Consider the following 19,304-nt stretch of genomic DNA (forward strand, 5'->3'; position numbering starts at 1 on the left):
CCAGAATTTCTTTGATTTTGTTGAAGACTAACTTCATGTGCTCTGAAGGAAGGTCCCTCCTCCTCCTCCCTTACACTCTAAGGGCCAGGGAGAAGCACCACTTTCCCCACGCCCTCCAGCAACACAAATCACAGCTCCATCCTTACAAAGCAGCATCAAGATGGAAATGTTTCTCAAGGACACAGGAGAACAAAACAATCAACACAGTGACTGCAGCATCTGGTCAGAGTAACCACCATAATAAATTTCAATCTCATTTTAATTTTTACACGTCAAAAGCTATTAGGTCTTAGATATTTGAACCTTAATTACTGTGGAAGCAATTAGCTCCTATGACCAGAAGGTTTTGCCTGAGCAATTGTGATGAGCACAATATTTTCTGCAGTGTGAAAACTAAATATCCTAACACATCTATAGCTATTTCAGACCTTACAGTTGTTACTGTGCTTCATACTGATACTTTGGCTTTGGGCCACACTGCAGAAGATAGAACTTACTGGCATTCGCTCTGTGGCATTATATATTTGTGTAATTGAAGATTAAGGGATTCTGAAAATTTAGAACTTCAAAATTTAAATATTTCCTGCTGTAGAGAGATTAAATTGTTTTTAAATATTTAAATAGTCTTTCAGAGAAAACTATATTGGTATGCTATCTCCTACAAAGATAGCTATAATTAGACAACAGCTCCAAGTACCCTGAAAAGGCAGATTTCTAGAACTGACTAAAAATATTTGGGTTTTAAGATACAGAAGTTTTCCATGGAGTTTTATGCATCAAAGAAATTTCATTAATATATATTGCTTTTTAGTACCTTCTTTGAAGTCATTGCTCCTTCATAGAAGTATGCATTTTAATTCTCAGCATCATACTAGTTTTTCCCTAGCCTATTTTATCCATGATACAGTGTGCCAATACAACACTTCCCCAAGCTTTGGTGAGCTGATCTGACCTCTGCAAATTCGCAGGGGACAACTCAGCTGCTTTAGAAGGCATTTTAGGATCTTTCTAGGTGAGAAATACTACAGAAGCAAAAATTGTACCTAGTAAAGAGCTATTAAGCGTTCACCAGCACACAGTGCCTGGGCCTCCTTGGTACCTCATAGGTTTCCCAGTTGCTTTTGCAAGCAATGGTGGATTTCAGGAATGGCAGAGGTGCTGATTCTCAACCAAGTTACAGGGAGAGCTTTTAATTCCTATATATCTGAGTTTCATGCAGTGCCCTTTGAATGTCAATAACCCTTCCATAATTAATTGAAATATGAACTGTTCAGTGCTTTGTTTTACACTTAGAGGTTTGATTTCAATTCCTTCTGCTGATAAATACCATTTGCTGACAAAGGTAAGGGCTGATGACTTTCAATTCAAGCTTTTGTTGAATCAAAGGCAACTAATAACATCAAAGCTCTGAAGCCAAAGGAAGTACTTGATTCTGGCCAAAGGGATTTCTGTTCATGCTAAAAGCTCTTTTTCCCAGGCTCCATATCATACGTTGTCTCCCATTTTCTTCACCAGGACTTACTGCATCCACTGCAGTGACAGAGCTACAACAATAAGAAGAAATGTAGGGTGCACAATGGTTGTGCAAGCAATACAATGCAGGCACCAAGGAGAGGAGTAAAGAATGATATGCTAAAGGAATGGATACTCTGGAGTTTTATTTCCTTGCATTTTTTGAGGGTTTTTTGTTGGCAGGGAATATTTTTTGCAGCCTATTCCCAAGGAAAATTAATTTCAATAAACATTTATCTGAGCAAAGTCAGATTACCTGGTGTGACATTTCTTCATGTAAGACTTCAGTGCTGGAAGCAGGTCACTCCATACACAAATCTAGGGAAAAATCTAGGGACTTTGCCCCCACAGACAGCTGAGGAATCCCTCAGCACACTAATTCTCAGGACTTCGGGGTTACTTCCCTTCCCAGAGGACCAGTTTGGGCATCTTCTGCACAGACCACAATAACTGGAAGCCCTCCTAGCCAGCCCAAGGTGTAAGGGGACACAACCCTGTAGTCCTCCTGGCACTACACACACAAAACTATTGTGAGTCTTCTTGTGAATCTCTCTGTGAAACACAGCTCACACCTTACTTTTCCTCACAATATGCCCAGCCTTGAGCTTGAAGCAAATCCAAGGGGAACCACAGGGTCTGGCACCCAGAACAGTTCAAGGCCTGTGCTGGCCATCAACATGCATGGCAGCTCCCAGAAATCCTCCTGTCCTCTCTGTCAACAGTACTCTCCTCAATAGTTTTTATGGAACTCTAAAATGGTTTGAGACACATTCTTAATGAAAATCCAAAAATAAGCAGAAAATAGGCAAAAGCATTTTCCTTTAGTTAGTATACATACATGAACAGTAGAGTTACTCCACTGTACATAAGAAGCAGATCTACACTTTTTCTCCTGTAAAGGCAGGTAAAGCAGAGACGTGAAGCTAACTGAAACACATGGCCATGTGCAGATGCAATGCAGGAACTTCTTCAATAAGAAGCTGCCCTTTATTTGAACTGTGGCTTGAAAAATGTCACCAGTGCAAATACTAAGGAAAAAACCTACCAACAACACATCTGACGGGACATAACTTCCACTGCTTTCAGAATATGTAAGTCCTTCAATGCCACTTTACTAGTAAGCAAATAAAATTATGCCAAAGTATATCCAGCACAGCAGAAACAAAGACTGCAGAGGATTCTATTTAAAGCAGGCTCAGTTTAAGATTAATTCAATCGCTTTAGCCAATTTATTCTCTCCACATCTAAGACTCGTGGACTTCAGGAAATGAAGCATTATGACACTTTAACAACATTCTCCACTTGAATTTACCCTTCATATTTCTATGAGCTCCTCTGCATTTATTTAAAACATAAATCTTCAATGACATAAACCAGCTTTCCGTGCATGTAATGAGAAATAAAATCATATGCAAGAGAGATCTTTTCTGAAGCTGAAGGCCATGATGCTTTATAAAATAAACGAGTGCATGCAACTCTCTATTTTCAGTGTTAGAACAAGACTCAGCCAAATTCTCTAAAGCATTCTGACATACACAAGTAAGGTTTCTGGAAGTTTACTCTTCCCTAACTTTGGTATTAAGCATTTTTTATTATTATTATTTTACTTCTGTAACACTACATGAAGAAAAAGTAAACAAAATCCTTCATCTTCACATAAAATACTTGTTGGGGCATTAGGTTATTTGATGCACTTCACTTTTGGAAAACACATCATTAAAGCCTTTGTATCAGTTACCAATGAGCACTATATCCAAAATATACTGAAGCTACTAAGATAGGCCCCATGCAAGAGTTCACATGGGTCCTTTTGGTTCATTTGAGGAGGGAGAAAGAAGTAGAAAAACAAGTTCAATGCACAGTACAAAATATGCCATGCTTAGAGGTAACAAAAGAAGGCTTTTAATGAAGCAAGAAGATAATAAGCTGCATGTTTCACATTCACATTAAACATGGTGGAAAACAGTAGGCTGGGGAGTGCTGGTATAGTTCAGCTTCTCTTATTTGTTTGGGTTTTTTATTAATGTCAAGAGCCATCTTAATATTACAGGCTTAGAAAATTATAATGAAGACAAAGCAGCTCACTGGACTTGTATTTACAGCTGCATAAACCTGCACTCAAAGCAATCATTCCTGACCATGCTGTAGCTGCAAAGAGAACATTTTTATTAAGCTTTATGAGGACAAAGTGGGGTGGTTTTAAGAATATGTGCAGCTTCCAATCAGCTATGCTTTCAGTAGGCAAACGAGCAATAAATGTTCAAGTGGAGCAGAGTAAGGGTTTTATGGAAATTTATGTAAAACACCAGACTGTTAACCACCCCTCTATGTCCTCTGGTTTTTCCCATATCCTAGGGCAAATTTTGAGCTAAAGGACAGTATGAAAGGAAGGCACACTTTGGTCTCTGGGGATTGAAAGCAGAGACAATGCACTCTTTGCATTAATTTTGACTGATTGAGCACCAAAACACACAATACCAACCTGTGCACATTAATAGTATGTCAGAGGAGAGTCATTCACCAGCACTTCATCTGGCCAGAAGCAAAAATTTTGGGTTTGGAGACCAATGCAAGGGAGGAGGCTGGGAATGCCACAACCAAAACACTGAGTGGGCTGCATGAAGCTGGGAGGATGGGCATTATCAGAATGTTGAGGGGCCACCAGGCACAGGAGATGGGAAGCACACTGTCTCCTGAAAGCTAAAGCAATATTGTAATGGTCCACCACCATGACTGAACTGACTAGGACAGGACACGAGCAGCAGAGGTTGCACAGGACAGAAACACTGGGCAAAACAGCTTGGGAAAGTCTGATCTAGAGGGAAAAAAAGATAACAGTCTGAATTTTAAAATTAAAATGACCAATAAAAGCAGCAGCACAGCATTAGCAGATTTTCTGTAGAGGCATCTGTGGTGGAGTAGAAATGGGGTATTTTGCAAGCATGTGGCAAGACAGTCCTGCTGCAAGGCCTTTGCAATAAAAATTAACAAGGCAGAAAACCAAAAACAGGCAGTAATATCTGAGCAGACATTATTCCTAAATGGCTCTCTTATACAAGGAATTAGAATAAGACATAGCAGGGCACTTTCCAGACAATATTTTAATTATTTAATAAGTATTTCAATGAGAAACATTTTATTCCTAGCGATGATAATCCAAACACAATCCATATTACTTGCTATTCATCCTATAAACTTATTATGAGCTTCTCCCTTGCAGACCAGCTTCCAGTCTCTCCTACTCTGGTGTAAAACCATGTTGCCCAAAGCCTGTTGAGATCATTTCACATGCAGAGAGAGTTATTAGGAGAGCCCACAGATGATGGCATGCATTGTCTGTAATGGTAGAAGTTACTTTGGAGAAAAGAAGAAAAATGGGAGAAAGAAAGAGACAAAAGGGAGAATGAACACTCTTGGCAGCAGCAGCAAAGCCAGAAGAGCAGCACAAGGGCAACAGGCAGCTCCAGTGGCTGTGGTGAAAGGGCAGATCTGCATCCAGCATACAGGCTGCTGGAAGGAGCAGCTTAAGGCCCCTCAGGCACTGCCCAGCTCTCCCAGAAAATAACTCAAGTCCTGTTAAAAGGTTGACATAATTGTAACATCACCAGGTGTGCCCCGAGATGCAATATAGTCAAGCTGGGTGCCTAAATGCTGACACTTTACTAGCTATGGCTGTGGCCATGGCCCTTTCCTACTTTAGAGACCCCAAATACAGATTTGGTATAGGAACAATTTTTTTTTGCCTTGTGAGTGAAGCAATTAAGCTTTTCTGAAAGATAATTTATATTAATTATTGGGTAATTTTAAATGCCGTCAATATGTGCATGACTTGATTTTAAAAAGCCAGTACTGCTCTAATGTAATTTATATTAATTGCTAAGCAAGACTTTCACCACTCTTCAACTAAGATACACCATCACAGGAACTCCAAAATCACACCTTCCACAATTCCTGAATTAAATTCTCACCAACTCAACCCAATAAAACAGGCAAGCAACAAGTACCATGCAAATGCCATATCATTAATATATAGATGTTCTCATTTATTAGAATTATAATCTTAGGAATGCAGTTATTTGCACTGTTTATGCTCTTTTCAACTCAGCCTCCCAGGCTGCTGAGGAAAGCTTGTCCACTGGTGGGAACTGGAGGAGTAAGATTGCCTGACCCCGATAAAAAAGAGAGAGCTGCTAAATATTCAGCACTAACTTCACTCTGAAAAGCCTTCCAACAGAAAAAAAACAAATCAAGTTAAAACCTAAAACACTGCTTCAAAAATCATAGGTGGCATTTTTAACCAATGTCCTTTTTCATTACTGCAGCAGTGCTTGGAAAAGCTCCATCAGAAGAGAATCACTTAGGCACTTCCTTAATGCCACCACCACAGCTCAAAAGGACAGAAATCAAGAAACATTACAATCAATGTAAGCTGATTAGGACATTAAGGAAGAATAAACCACACAGAACATAAATAAAATCCGTTAAAAGGGACAGGGAAAGCATTTCCGAGAGCAACTTATTTTCTGGAGACACTCCAGATTTTCAGTTTATGTCTGGTGGTACTTAGTGTTGTGATAAGGGAAGAGGAGGTTTCCAGCTGAAACACAGAGTGCACAACATTTGACATGAAAGACATGTCAGCATGCAGGACAGTCAGTCTAATCAAAATTCCTAGGATCTGAAGAAGGATGGACACATTTTTATATACACAAACCTCAATCACACTCATGCCTATATACAGAAACAGACTCTATTTAAATAATAGGAAATTAGGAACTGGAGACTGAAAGTGTGCTCCAGCTAGGAAGAACAAAAGACTTATTATCACTCTTTCTTGTCCTTCCCTAGCAATATGTGGTTTAGATTAAACTGAGATTTGCCATATATAAAGTCATACAATAAGCCACTTGGGTCTTTTTCAGCAGCTTAAGTCTTGGTGCTCCGGCACTCACAAAAAGCCATGTCTATTGCAGGGAAGAGACAGGATGCACATGGGATGCACATGGGGGCTCAACCACAGCTGCCAGAGAGATGAAAATCTCTGGGCATTACATCCCACAGCTCTGCCATGATGGTCTCAGCTGGAGAAGGATGAGAAGCTGTGGTTCCTCTGGGGCCAGAGACCTGCCTCTCACCTAACATACACCATAGCTCAAACAAAAGCAAAACAATCCCCCCAGGAAAAACCCAGAGCCCCCAAATGCTTTACTGCACCCAAGAATCCTGATCTGTTTAAGGCTGTCTGCTGAGTAGTGCTGCAACAGTCCCATCCCAGGGTGTAGGGCTGTCATTCCTTGTTTGCAAACAGGACTGATTGAGAAAGGATGGGTAGGGGGTGAGAAGATGCTCTTTCAGAACTACAGCCTCTGAGTCAACCCCTGTGTCACTGAGCAACCAGCATCACAAACTAAAAATGTGGGCACCTAAAGCTCTGTGCTGCAAATCATGCTCTCTATTCCTCCTGCTCAATTAAATTATGCCCTTGAGTCCTGAAGGGTGGGAACGGCCACAACACAGCCAGCTCAAGCAGGCAGCTGTAGACCTGCAGTAACAGGAGGAATGACTCCTAAGCCTTCCCTTGCAAGTAAAACATATATATCTATATATATTTTAGGAAACAAAATGGAAACAAAGTTGCATCAGAGCTGGGACTGAGCACCAAAGAGGAGCCCTCTGAATTTCTTCAATTATTTAGCTTTCCAGATTTTGTAGCAGTTCCCCCTAGATTACTTTAAGCAAGACATTTCTCTAAAACTGTCCCGTTCAATTTCTGAATGAGATTGGATGTCTGCAGAAAAATTTTGTTTCTTCAGGATTCAGCAGCTAATTCCGAATGAATGAGAAAAGAAAAGCCTGTCTTGTGATGAAAGGACAAGAAAAAAGAGCAATCACATAAGAAAACCAATGGCCAGACCTCTGACCAAAAAAGCAATTGCATGTGTCAAGTTCCCATAAAAAGATGATGCCAGCTGAGGCTTATGTTAAAACCATGCAATAAAATTATATGTCTGGAGCCTCTGTCAGAAGAACGATGCTATCTCATTAATAGGATTACATAGAAAAATTGGAGGGATTTCAGTCAAGAGGAATAATATGATTAAGGATCAAAAGGCTCATGAAAGGAAGTGAAAACTGGATGCTGTGCTCTTGAACGAAAAACCGAAGTCTCAGAACCAGAGAAACTCAGTGGTACCAGCAACACTGCAACATCACCCCCCTTACACCTGAAGTGACAGATCATACTCCAGTGAGGAAAAACTCATATTACAAAACACTGGCTTTGTTATGGCAACAGTATTACCTTATCACTCATCAAGAAACTAATAATCAGAGGGGAAAGAAGAAGGCTGATTACTTATAAAAAGCAAGAGGATGCAAGCCCTGTAAGAGAAGAATACATTTAGTCAGAAGAGAGAAGAAAAAGATTGTGACACCAGATAAAATCAGAGCTATTGAGTTAGGGACTAGAGAGGATTTCTCAGCCACAGGAACAATGTGTATGTGGAATCATTTCCCAGGGGGAGTACTGGAAATCACAGCTGGTGAACCAGCTGAAGAGGGGCTGGTCACCACCCCAAAATCACCACTATACAACCTCCTGCACTGGCAGAAGGTCAACCAGCCTCAGGGGGAAAGGCAGAAGAAACTGTGCAAGCAGGAAAAGGGGAGCACTGGTGATAGCAGATGTTCCCTTGTCAACACCACTATATATATTACATTGCATAAAAACTAAATTAATAAAAAAAAGTATCTCTACATTCAGATTCGCTTAACTGATGGGTTCAACACCCTTCTGTAACTCATCTTTTCCATTCAAAGAGCTGTAGGTTAAGTAAAAAGGTTCATTTAAATTCTACACACATTTATAGAGATAAACTGATTTCAGAAAGCATTGTTACATTAGAACTCTCTCCCACAAAGGGTGAAAGCCAGATACTTTGTGAACCACTTTAATGGTAGCTAATATTCTCTAAAAAATCATTAGCTGTCAACATAAAGGACAGAAGACACCACCGTGGAAGAGCAGATGCTACAAGCTACCACACCAAGCATATTAGGGTCACTTGCCCTGCATTCCTCTGTGTCAGTACAGGACAGACATTTTCTACATTTTCACCAGCACTGTGAAGGGTGGGTGGATATTCCCTACATCTGACAGCTGGGCTGGCAGCACAGGCCACACCAGCTCAGTCTGCAAGGCTGCCAGTGGCTCTGCAAAGCTAGGTGAGTTCTACAACCAAGGAAAATGGCTTAAAGAGAAGATGTAAACAGACCAGATTTGTTTGCTGTTTTTATATGGTTTCTTACCACTGAAAAACACCCTCAAAACTCTTAAGCCATTAAACTTTAAAGAAAAAGAACTTTTTTAGAAGCTGTGCTTTGATATAACTGGGCAAATTCATTTTGTCGCTTAACCAAATCAGGATCTACATTTCCTAGTCCCTTTTTCTTTAATCCCTTCAAAAAAAACAACCAAAAAAACCCCCAACAACAAAAAATCCAAGCTAATCTTGTTCAGCTGGTATATATTTTTGCTGGTATATACAGTTAAATGCAAATACACAGCATTCAACCCTTCATCTCCCATCTCAGCACTAGTACCAACAGGAAGAAAGGGAGTGTTCAGTGCAGGCAGATAGAAATGCTCCACAATCTGCATTGCCACACACAACCCAAACCATTTTTCCCGAAGCCCAAAATTTCTGGTCAGGAACACCCAATGACTTTTTTGATTTAGAAACTGCATAGTAAGAACAGTAGCTAATAGGGTTTAGAGAAGAGCAGCAGTGACCACATCAGTTACTTCAGGCTCTCTAAAATTCTCTCTCATACGTGGGACACCTCCTCAGTGCTCCTGTCCCTTAAGGTTAAACTCCCCAATACCTTGCATCCAGTGTGAGTCCGGGTCTTCATGAGGGGAGTTGTGGTGCACAGCTCAATGGCTTCTGGTTCATGGAAGATCACTGTTGGGAGAGGCTCCTTCCGAAGAGTTAGGACATTCAACTTAGTCTTTAACATGGTCTGAAAGTGCTAAATGAGAAAGAAAAGCAATTATCTGTAGTGCAAAAAAATGAGTTAATAGTTGGATGTGTCTGCAGGTTTCACCTGCTGTTCAGTGCTTTGAAAGTTTTCATAAGGAGAGCTGACAAGTATAATAACTTAAGGCAGTATATATTAATTACTATTAGCAATGTGAAGTGTGTTTCTAATTAAAAAAGACAGACATAAAACGAGAGGATTCATGAGAACCCCTGTATATCCCAAAAAGGATCTAAATTGAACCTCTGATCACGCTCAGGCATATTCTAAAGCTGTTCCTAGACCCAGTTCCTCTGTGAATGACCATATGAAGAGAAGAACAGGGGATCAAAGACCACTGAAAGAACTATGGATTAATCCATTCTTGTTTTCTCTCCTCGACTTAAATTTCATCCCATTGACCTTTGCAGATGTTATAATTTCCACTTAGATGAATGCCTCATTGGTTTGCCTTTAGGATGTGAATTTTACATTCTCTTCCATTTTAAGTACTAGTTTTTTAGTCTCCAATGTATACGTCACTACTGGTACTAAAGAACAGATGTCATTCAAAACTTGCCACAAGAGATAAGAGCTTGGTGAAGATCTATCCTTGGTGAAGGGCTTGGGTGAAGATCTATCCAAATGGACATTAATCTCACTGAATGAAGAGGCTGTCAGCAATTGCTTAGAGTGAAGAAGGACAATTCTTAAAAGATTTCCAAATCAGTTTTGTTGACTCAGAGGAGAAATTAGAGAAATTGAAATTTTTTTCTTGCTGCTATGTATCTAAGGGGAAAAACATACAGATATGAAGCAATTTAATGTAGTATTCCCAGGTACTAACTCACTGAAGTACTGTCTAAATATACACCTATTAAAGTTTCATACCTTGATTTTTATAACTCAGCAGTTGTAAGACCTTATGAGCAATGAGTCCATATTATTTTTGTCAAAACCAAACCAGTCACCCCTTTCCTCAGCTTCCCCTTCACCTCTGCAAGTTATAGAAACCCTCTGTGTGAGGGTCTGGCTCACACAGATAGAGATGTTAAGTGTTTTCTCAGAACTTTACAAAAAAGTCTCTATCAGAGCTAGAAAATCAACTCTGGCCCTTGCTTTTCAGTCCTGTGTTTTATGTGAAGAGAGTGACTATTAAAAAATTTATTTATACACAGGGGAAGAATCAACTATTTAGATGTTATGCTGCTTTAATATGGATTTTTATGTTTTCATGTGTTCCATTCAAAATACTTTAACATTTCTTAGAAATAAACTTACTACTTAATTCATATATACTTTATCATTAGCTAACTGAAAGCCTGTTAATACACTTCTAAAGAAATTCAATCCTTAGCCCATCAGTGTTTCTGTCTAATTGTTATCATACTGGATCTTAAACACTCTCATAAGCATATTCAAGGCATAAACACTAACAGTCTTTGAAAATGTTACTTGTTTTCCTAACTCACACATGCATTACATCCTGTTACAGCAGCACCTTAGGACTGCCATGTTGGTTGTGCAAGAGTTTCCATACCAGTAAAGGAATCTACTAATTTTTCATCTAGCTCATTATAATGTTACCCCACTCACTTTCCCTGCACACATCTACAGTAAGAGAGTAGTCCATTTAAGATGACTGTACATTACAGAATATTCTTTGACCAATATTTCTGAGGATAGCAGAGCCCTTTGCCTGCCAGGATTACTAAGCTTACTGAGAAAACCTATTTCATTTTACCTTTCAGTTGCAACTCAGCCTTTTGTTGGGAATTCCCTGGGCTTCTATGGTGAAGCTATGGTTAGCAAGACTAAACAGGAGATAACCAGTAATGATGGGTGTAAAGCAACCTCAAAGTCTGAGATCCTGAGTATGAGGGAGCTCTGCTGATTACCAGTGCTGTGTTTCCTGGTCCTATACACTAATTGCTGTCTACTACAATCACAGTTCTTCTCTCAGCCTGATTTTCTTTTATATGGAGAGGCTCTAGGTCTGCTGCTTACTTCAGAGGTTTTATTTCTGGTGGAGAAAATACACAGAGGGGAGAAGGTGCTGGAGACCTGCTGTGTGCAGGTCATGGTGCTACCCCACCTCTGACCAGCCCCTTCTCAAGCACTGGGAAATGCTGTCTCCAAGGTCATCTGCTGCCTTGGGCATCCAGGGATGGGAGAAGAAGGCAGATGTGGAAAACTTACATAAATGTATTTGTGACCTGAAACTGTGATGTTTTGCTGTGGGTTAATTTTGGAACAAACCAGAGATAATGGCTGCAAAGCACCAGGTTGAAGATGATCTTATCCTAGCATTTCACTTCTCCTTCTTTGTGGGCTGAAAGACCTCTATTGCCACAGATGATTCATTTACAGAGGTTCTCAAATAAAGAACAGAGCTTTCATTAGATACTCAATAGTTGAAAAAACTCCATTTATCCTCTCTGAGCTTGGACCTACAGAACAGTTCCTCTCCTCTGTTAGCATCTCTACCAACTTCAATGGGACTACTAACAGAGAGCACAATTTCACCGAAAAGAAGGAAACTATGACAACAATCTACTTTTCTTTTTCATGTTCTAACAACCAATATGCAGTCTTAAACAAGGAGGAGACTACTTTCTATCTTACAAAGGCACTTGTATAGGCAGCAAGTTAGAGTGGTTAGGTGCCAAAAACACTAGAGCACGATTGGCAGCAAACAGATAACTGGTTGCCAGAGCAGTGCAGGATGGATTAGTGGTGGACACAGAAAAAGCCTCTTGCTTTGGACTGCAGGACCAGTGCAGACAACGCTGTGCTCCCTGCACACAGGTCATATGATGGCTGCCACAAGCAAAGTCAAGCTTCTGCCAGGACATGTCATGCAGTGAGCCCCCAGAGAAGCCAGTTATTTAAACTCATGCCTAACTTTCACTATGTGAGCAGTCCCAGTAAAGCACACGTGGGTAATCAATGGCATTATTCATGTGCTTTGAGCCAAGAACAGGATGAAGTGCTTTGCTGAGCCCATTTCTTAGTTCCCACTCCAAACTGGCATCTCCTGTGGAAACTTTTGGCAGGTGCTACCCTATAATAGGAGCCAATGTATTTTTTGAGAAGAGGCATTAGTCCTCCATTGCTGTGAACCCAGAATATTTCTTTAAAGTGCTTAACTTCACAGCATTCCTGAAAAGCATGACTTTGGCAATTCAGTGAATAAAGGCTCAGGAACACTATACCATTCACATTTTGTATGCCAGAACTACTACATTCATTTGGGAGCTCTTATTCTGAAAAATCATCAAAAAGTAGATATTCTTAACTGGCATGACTAACAACAGCTCATGACTGCACATCATTCATTTGCTACCAATACAGACTTTGTCTGAGAGAAAAGCAAAGAGCAATATAACTAAGAAATCAACAGCAAGTTTAAAATCCCTTGAGGAAAAAAAAAACCTTAATTAACAAAGAAAGGGTTAGAACTGTAACTGGCATTGTATTTTTCCTATTTCCTCAACACAAAAACTATACCTGATAGCCTAAACCCATAGCCCTCCAAGACTGTCACTACAGAGGTACAGTTCAATGCCCCCTTGGTGACCTAAGTGTTCACTATTTCAGTGAAAGCCCTGTCATCACTAACCCTGCCAATTACAGCTTAACTGAACATAAGAATCAAGAACTTCTAAACTTTTCTCAACACATATTTTGTTATCAACTGAACAGTCACACATCTAGAATAATTATTTCACAATATTCAATTTGCATATTTTAGGTCCCATGTATTTAGTCCAAGCACAATTTCTGCTAAAAAATTCTTTTGGTTTTCGTTTAGTTTGTTAACCAAAATAGTCACTTCCATAACCCAGGCCAAATGTCTTGGAGAAAACAGCTGTGACTATACAATTAAACATGCCTTGAAGAAAAAAAGGGTGCACCAACAATTTGTAATAATAATGCTTAACACTTCTGTACAGATCCTCATCTTCAAGCCCTAACTTAAACAGTCTTGTTCACGATACTGAGTACTCAGCAGCTGGCTAGCTGATCTTTTAATTTTCATGATGGAAATAAAACAAAGGCTTAAAATTCAATAAATCTAAAGAAAAGAATATATATGGGATGTGAATATAAAAACAAACAAACAAAAAGGTTAAGAAAGAGGAGAGTGTAAATCACTGCAATCTGTAATCCAGCAATAGGGATTGAGCAAAATGAACACAATCTGCAGTCTAATGGGGTTGATTCAGCACCTCAGCCCCCATTATCTCAATGCCAGCAATACAACCAACACACGGCTGCATAAACTGGCATCACGTTTCCAGATGACTGTATTTAGCCAAATTATGCTAGTGATACACAATGACCACAAACTCCAAAATCATAGGATATTAACTTGTAAAAAACTGTTATGCTAGAAGTTCAAAGCCTCTGAAAGAAGAGTTTGCTGGAATGAGAAACAATCTTCTGCACAGCTCATCCCTTCTACAGTACCTATAAAGGTATTCCCAGATGAAATCTGCATTAGAACACCAGCAAAAAAATCAGTCCCTGGGAAATTAAAAAATAACCTCTATAATTCACTACTCCGGCTCAAGTACTTCATCTGCCTTTGAAATCTGCTCTGTTCTGGAAAGTAACCAAAACTTTTCAACAGCATCCCATAGCAAGACACAGCAGCTGAGGAGGTGAAACAGACAACCAAGTGCAATGAACTGTAAAAGAATTCTAGAAAGTCCAAATGTCCCTTTTTGACTGTTCCCAGTGGAATTTTAATACCAATGTATTTGGTTTGTAAATAGAAGACTCCACTGTCTTACTCATAGTCAGAGGAGATGACAACACAGTAGACATCAGCCATACTGTCACACTCTCAGTGACACAAGCCCCACACCACCACACCTCTAGCTTAACAACAAGAGAGTTCTGACATTGTTCACATGTGGCTTTTTGTTTAAAGCAAACGCTGTTCTGTACAGATAAATGTCACATCCGATCCAGATCCAGTTCTTGTTAAACAAATATTACTAATATAGTTTAAATATTTCCCCCCTCCCCCATATAAAACTTTACTGAGCTGTATTTATTTATCCTTTACTAGCAGTTCATATAAACATTGTACTGAACACTGCAATAAAACCCTCTACAGAGGGAATGGAAGCACTTATCAAAATCACAAATCATCCCATCAGCAGCCTGCTCTGTAACACAAAACTGACTGGTGTGCACAAATCCAAGATTGTGTCACGACTCTGTGCTCCAGCAGATCCAGCCTGAGTACTCGTGAAACCAAACCATCTCCAGAAATCTGGTTATTAAAAGCCTTTCCCATCTAATATATCGAGAGCTGTTTTTTCTGAGCCTATCAAACCAAATCCATGCAATCTCTTTCAGGTAACAGATGCTGCTTAGGTGAAAAAGCAGATAACTACATCTGAATGTAAATCTCTCAATTGCAGAGAAATTGCAACAGGTACAAGGGGAAATCGAGGCTCCCTATCCATACCCCTGATCACACAGCTGCCTGTTCTGATGCTCACATTGCCTTGTTTTCTTACAATTTCTTACAATTCTGTTTCCTCACAATTTAATTCATGTGAAACGTTTTGTTCTCAGACTCTGTGTACTCTGAGTTTGCTCTGGCTGGATGCCTCCCTTCTCTTGCCAAGCTTATGTGATTCCAATCAGCAGGATCGCTGCCCAAACAAAACACAATCCCAGATACAAACACCCTCCAAACTGCAGGGAACTTCAGAGCCAGATGAGAATTTCATGACTGATCCCCAAACATCTCTCTACACTTAGCCAGAGTAAACCCCCCAATCTAAGCAAATCTGAATGCACAGGGTATTCAGACAGTAACTTACCAGTTTAGCCATAATTGCTGAATTCTGAGGTCTGACTATATAGATCTACAGAATAAAAAGGAGTCAATATTTCATGGCACTCATAATCGTTAAAATATAATAAGGACTCCCTAAAATATCAGTGAAGGAGGTAAAAGAAGTCACAGTACTGAAATAAAAAGGGGTTTGATCAGTCTCTACATTAAAATACCCAATTTCCCAGTCCATTATTTCAGTGGGAATCAGTCATGTGGATGGAAGATAAAGTCTAAATATGTCTGTTTGGATTTGATCTTTTACAGCTTATTGTTTCCTGATGACTGTGAAACATATCTGGAAATTAGTTAGAGTTTCCAGTGCCTAGGGTTCATGGCATGTATTTTATAACAGAACAACATTCTTCTGGCATCAATAGAAATAAAGCTTTGTGACTTCCACCAATGTATCAACTGAGCTGCTTTCATAAATAACTGCTTCCCCAAATTATGGCCACAGATATCATTATTGACTCTCAAATTTTAGTAATCCTTTCATGACTGAGCTAGTTCTCATGCCATTCGAATCCAAGTAATACATAGCTGTGTTACGTATTTTATTAAGTGCAATCTTCCAGCAAACAAAACCAGTCTGAGAAGCACAGCTCCATCACACTGAAGGAATCCCCATTATCTGCTGTTCATCTTCTCATCACCAGAGCAGCAGTGGCTCCCCAAAAGCACTGTGCTTGTGTGCAAGCCTGGAATTTTAAACGAGACTGCAATTTGTATCAGTATGTCAGAATTTCCCTGCAAGCAGAGGCACCTATCAGTCCCAGCCCCAGCATTTTTCTGGACAAATAGCAGTCAAAATACAAGCCCAAGACAAGACAAATGGTTACAGAAAAAAAAAAAAAAAAGGCTCGCAGCAGCATAGATACGTCAAGTTCATTCACTTTGATTTTGAGTTGACCCCTTAGCTGCTTTCCAACATATTTTTCTCCTAACATGAGTTTCCAGTGGAGGTATTATTTGGTATAGTTGGCCCAATATTAAAATAATGGAATCCTGCAGCATGAAGGCGGCTGTTGCTTTTTCAATTTGCTCTTGGAGGCTTTCCAATAATTTCTCTGTCAGAGAGTGCTTAAAAAAGTTCTTTCTCCTCACTTTGTGCCTGGCAGAGCAATCCCATCTCATACAATACCTGCCAGACAGTCACTGCATTCCCTCACACAGCTCTTTCAAAACCAGCGTTTCACTCTTTCACTCTTCATTTTTTGAAACAAATCAATATCTTGTAAAGCGGTTACATAGCTCAGTGACCTCCCTCCTGCTTTTCTGAGACTTGTTTCTCCAGACAGGGATATGGGCTGGATAACATAGGTGCCTGACACAAGCAGGGAATTTGCCCCAATTATTTGTAGAGATAACACTGAACCCAACACTAAGGGTACATATTCTTGCCAAAAAGGCTTTTTTATTACTTAAAGATAAACCAGATGAACTTTGGTCTAACAAATTTTTGTATTTATAGCTACAAGATAATGCAAATCCATTCCTTCCCCAAAAGCCAGTCATTTTATCACTGACTCCACTGATGCTAATTTACAGGACCGCCTTTTCCAGGTCTGAAACATTCCCAGGATCTAAGCCTGGTATTCTTGAGGGTTTCAGAGAGATTCCTTCTACTTCCAATGGACACAAGCCATCTCCAAGTGAACAGACCTGCTTCTTTTGGAAAGACTCCATCAAGCCTTGCAGAGGGCAAAGAAACCAGCACGGTGGCTTTAGCCTTCCCTCTCTCCACATGTCCCCATGAGATCCACCAGCACACACTCCCAAGTACTGCTGTGCCATCACATGCACATCCCCAGAGAGACTTCCCTGACCCCAACTACACTCACAGCCATTCCAGCTCCTGCAATACTATTCCTTTCATACCTCCACCAGCAAATGACTAATCACGAGAGAACTCTGACAGGATTTATGGCTATAGAAGCCTTTGAGCATATGATGCAGCATCTAGAGAATATCTGGATCCCACTGCAGTACAAACACATAACCTTTATTTAAAAGGAAAACTTCACACTGTAAGTCTTCCCACTTCTTAAAGCCATGAATAAGAGCAGCACACCAGAGACCCTTTATCAGGAATAAGGGAGTTGACAGAAAGTGATCAAAAATACCCTTTATAAAGTGCCTCATTAATTCAGCAAAGCTTTTGAGTTGGATTATTGACAGGATTTGGACCAAGAAGCCTTTACAAAAGAAAATCAAACCAACTTGCTCAGATTCCTATTTCTCCTGCCTTACTGGTCACGCTAAGCCAAAACAAACAATGCAAAATTGCTGTGCTTGTCCCAGTGCAGAAAATAAAGTGGCCCAGGACAGTGCTTCCCTTTGCTGGTGCCAACCTTTGGCAGCCATGGGCAGGACAGCCCTCTCATATGCATATCCTGCAGACATAAAGGTTAAACCTTCATGGTGTTTTCAAGGTTTTTCAAAAGTAATTAATCTTTTCTGATGTTTCCATCCTTTCTTTTTCCAAAGGACAGGTCCTTAGCTCTTGACAAAAAGGGAAATGAGGCTTCTGAGTTCTCATAATTTAAGCACCCAAACTTAGAGATACTCAAAAACTCCAGCTGCTCCCTAAAACCTCAGTTTTCTTCTTTACTTGGCAGCAAAGTTCAGGTAATTTTGCAGAAGCTTAACTAATCCCATGGCCGAGTATTACATTTCAAAACACTGGTGATTATACACAAATATACATATCTACCATTCTTATAACAAAGGAGGGAAGACAAGACCAAGCTAAAAAGCAAATCCCTCCAGAAAATAAATAAAATATACACCATGAGATTCAACCAGACGCCCTTATCTCCCCAAGGCATGGTTAATGTACTATCTGCCAGTACATATGGGACCAATTAAGAAGGAGTAAACTCCTCACACAGGCACTGCGGCATCACTCTGGAGGAATCCACAATTGATTAAACAAACTCAAGTAATTCCATCCTGGAAACACATGTTCATTCATAACCAAATCTGAGTCTTTAGGAATCCCATGCCATGGAAAAAAACCCCAAAAAACTCCCCCTGCTTCCACAGAAATCTGTGACCAAACAGAAAGAAAATTAGTCCAAATCTTTATTGCTTCTTTATTTGTGCTACTACATATAAAGTACCTACATGAGGTATTATCACTGTTTTAGACTAGTAACTAAATCTTAATTTTAGTATCAATATTCAATATTGCCAATGAGATTAACAGCTTTGAGTTATAGAAATACTAAATTGTTTGAATAAGGAAAACAGAAGAGTCCCAAATTATCCAAATGTTCCCTTCCAGCAAGATGAGCTGAATTGGAAGACTTTAGGATCATCATTTAGGATGTAAAAGAATCACCATTCAGCCTCTTTACATTGTGAAGGCTACTTCTTCTTTTTCCAGTCATTATACTCTCACTTTTGTCCAGCCTTCTCCAAACTTCATTAAACACAGCAATGACTTACAACTTTTCCACACAGCTGCAGAATAAACAGTCCTGCAGAGCGACAGAGAGAGCAACACCCTTGTTCTCAGTACAGCCTCAACTTTCTTCTTCCCTCCGTTGATGCTGAAAACCTTAAACACAATCCATTCTCAGCCACTTTACAACTTAAGTAATTTTTCACTGAAAAAAGCCAGTCAACTTTTTCTATCTGCAAGTTTTGTCTCAACTTGGAAGCTGCAGAAGAAACGGGAACATAAATGAAAGGGTTTTGAAATAAATGTTTCTTAGTGTAAACTCTGCCAATTATTACAAACAATATTTTAATAAGATTCAGGCTTAGGGGAAATTAAATAATAAAGAACATAAACATCCAGGGAAAAGAGCCTGGGCTGTTAAAGCCCTGAGCTTCTCTAGATGCAGATCTAATATATATTCCTATAATACAACATAATGGAAGTATTCTGAATGGCTGTGACATT

General features: G+C 39.7%; 1 protein-coding gene across 2 annotated transcripts in view; it reads right to left on the reverse strand.

Annotated features, from left to right (window-relative positions):
• PID1 (phosphotyrosine interaction domain containing 1) overlaps positions 1–19,304 on the reverse strand; it is a 76,007-nt gene that overhangs the window by 35,845 nt on the left and 20,858 nt on the right. The window contains exon 2 of one of the 2 annotated variants that reach the window (XM_030456162.1): positions 9,397–9,543. The exons of the other annotated variant lie outside the window; for it this stretch is intronic. Coding sequence (XP_030312022.1) covers positions 9,397–9,543 — 147 coding nt within the window. The remainder of the gene's footprint in view (positions 1–9,396; positions 9,544–19,304) is intronic. 2 annotated transcript variants of the gene reach the window in all.

The sequence above is a fragment of the Calypte anna genome, chromosome 9 (genome assembly GCF_003957555.1).
Source record: "Calypte anna isolate BGI_N300 chromosome 9, bCalAnn1_v1.p, whole genome shotgun sequence".
NCBI classification, from domain to species: domain Eukaryota; kingdom Metazoa; phylum Chordata; class Aves; order Apodiformes; family Trochilidae; genus Calypte; species Calypte anna.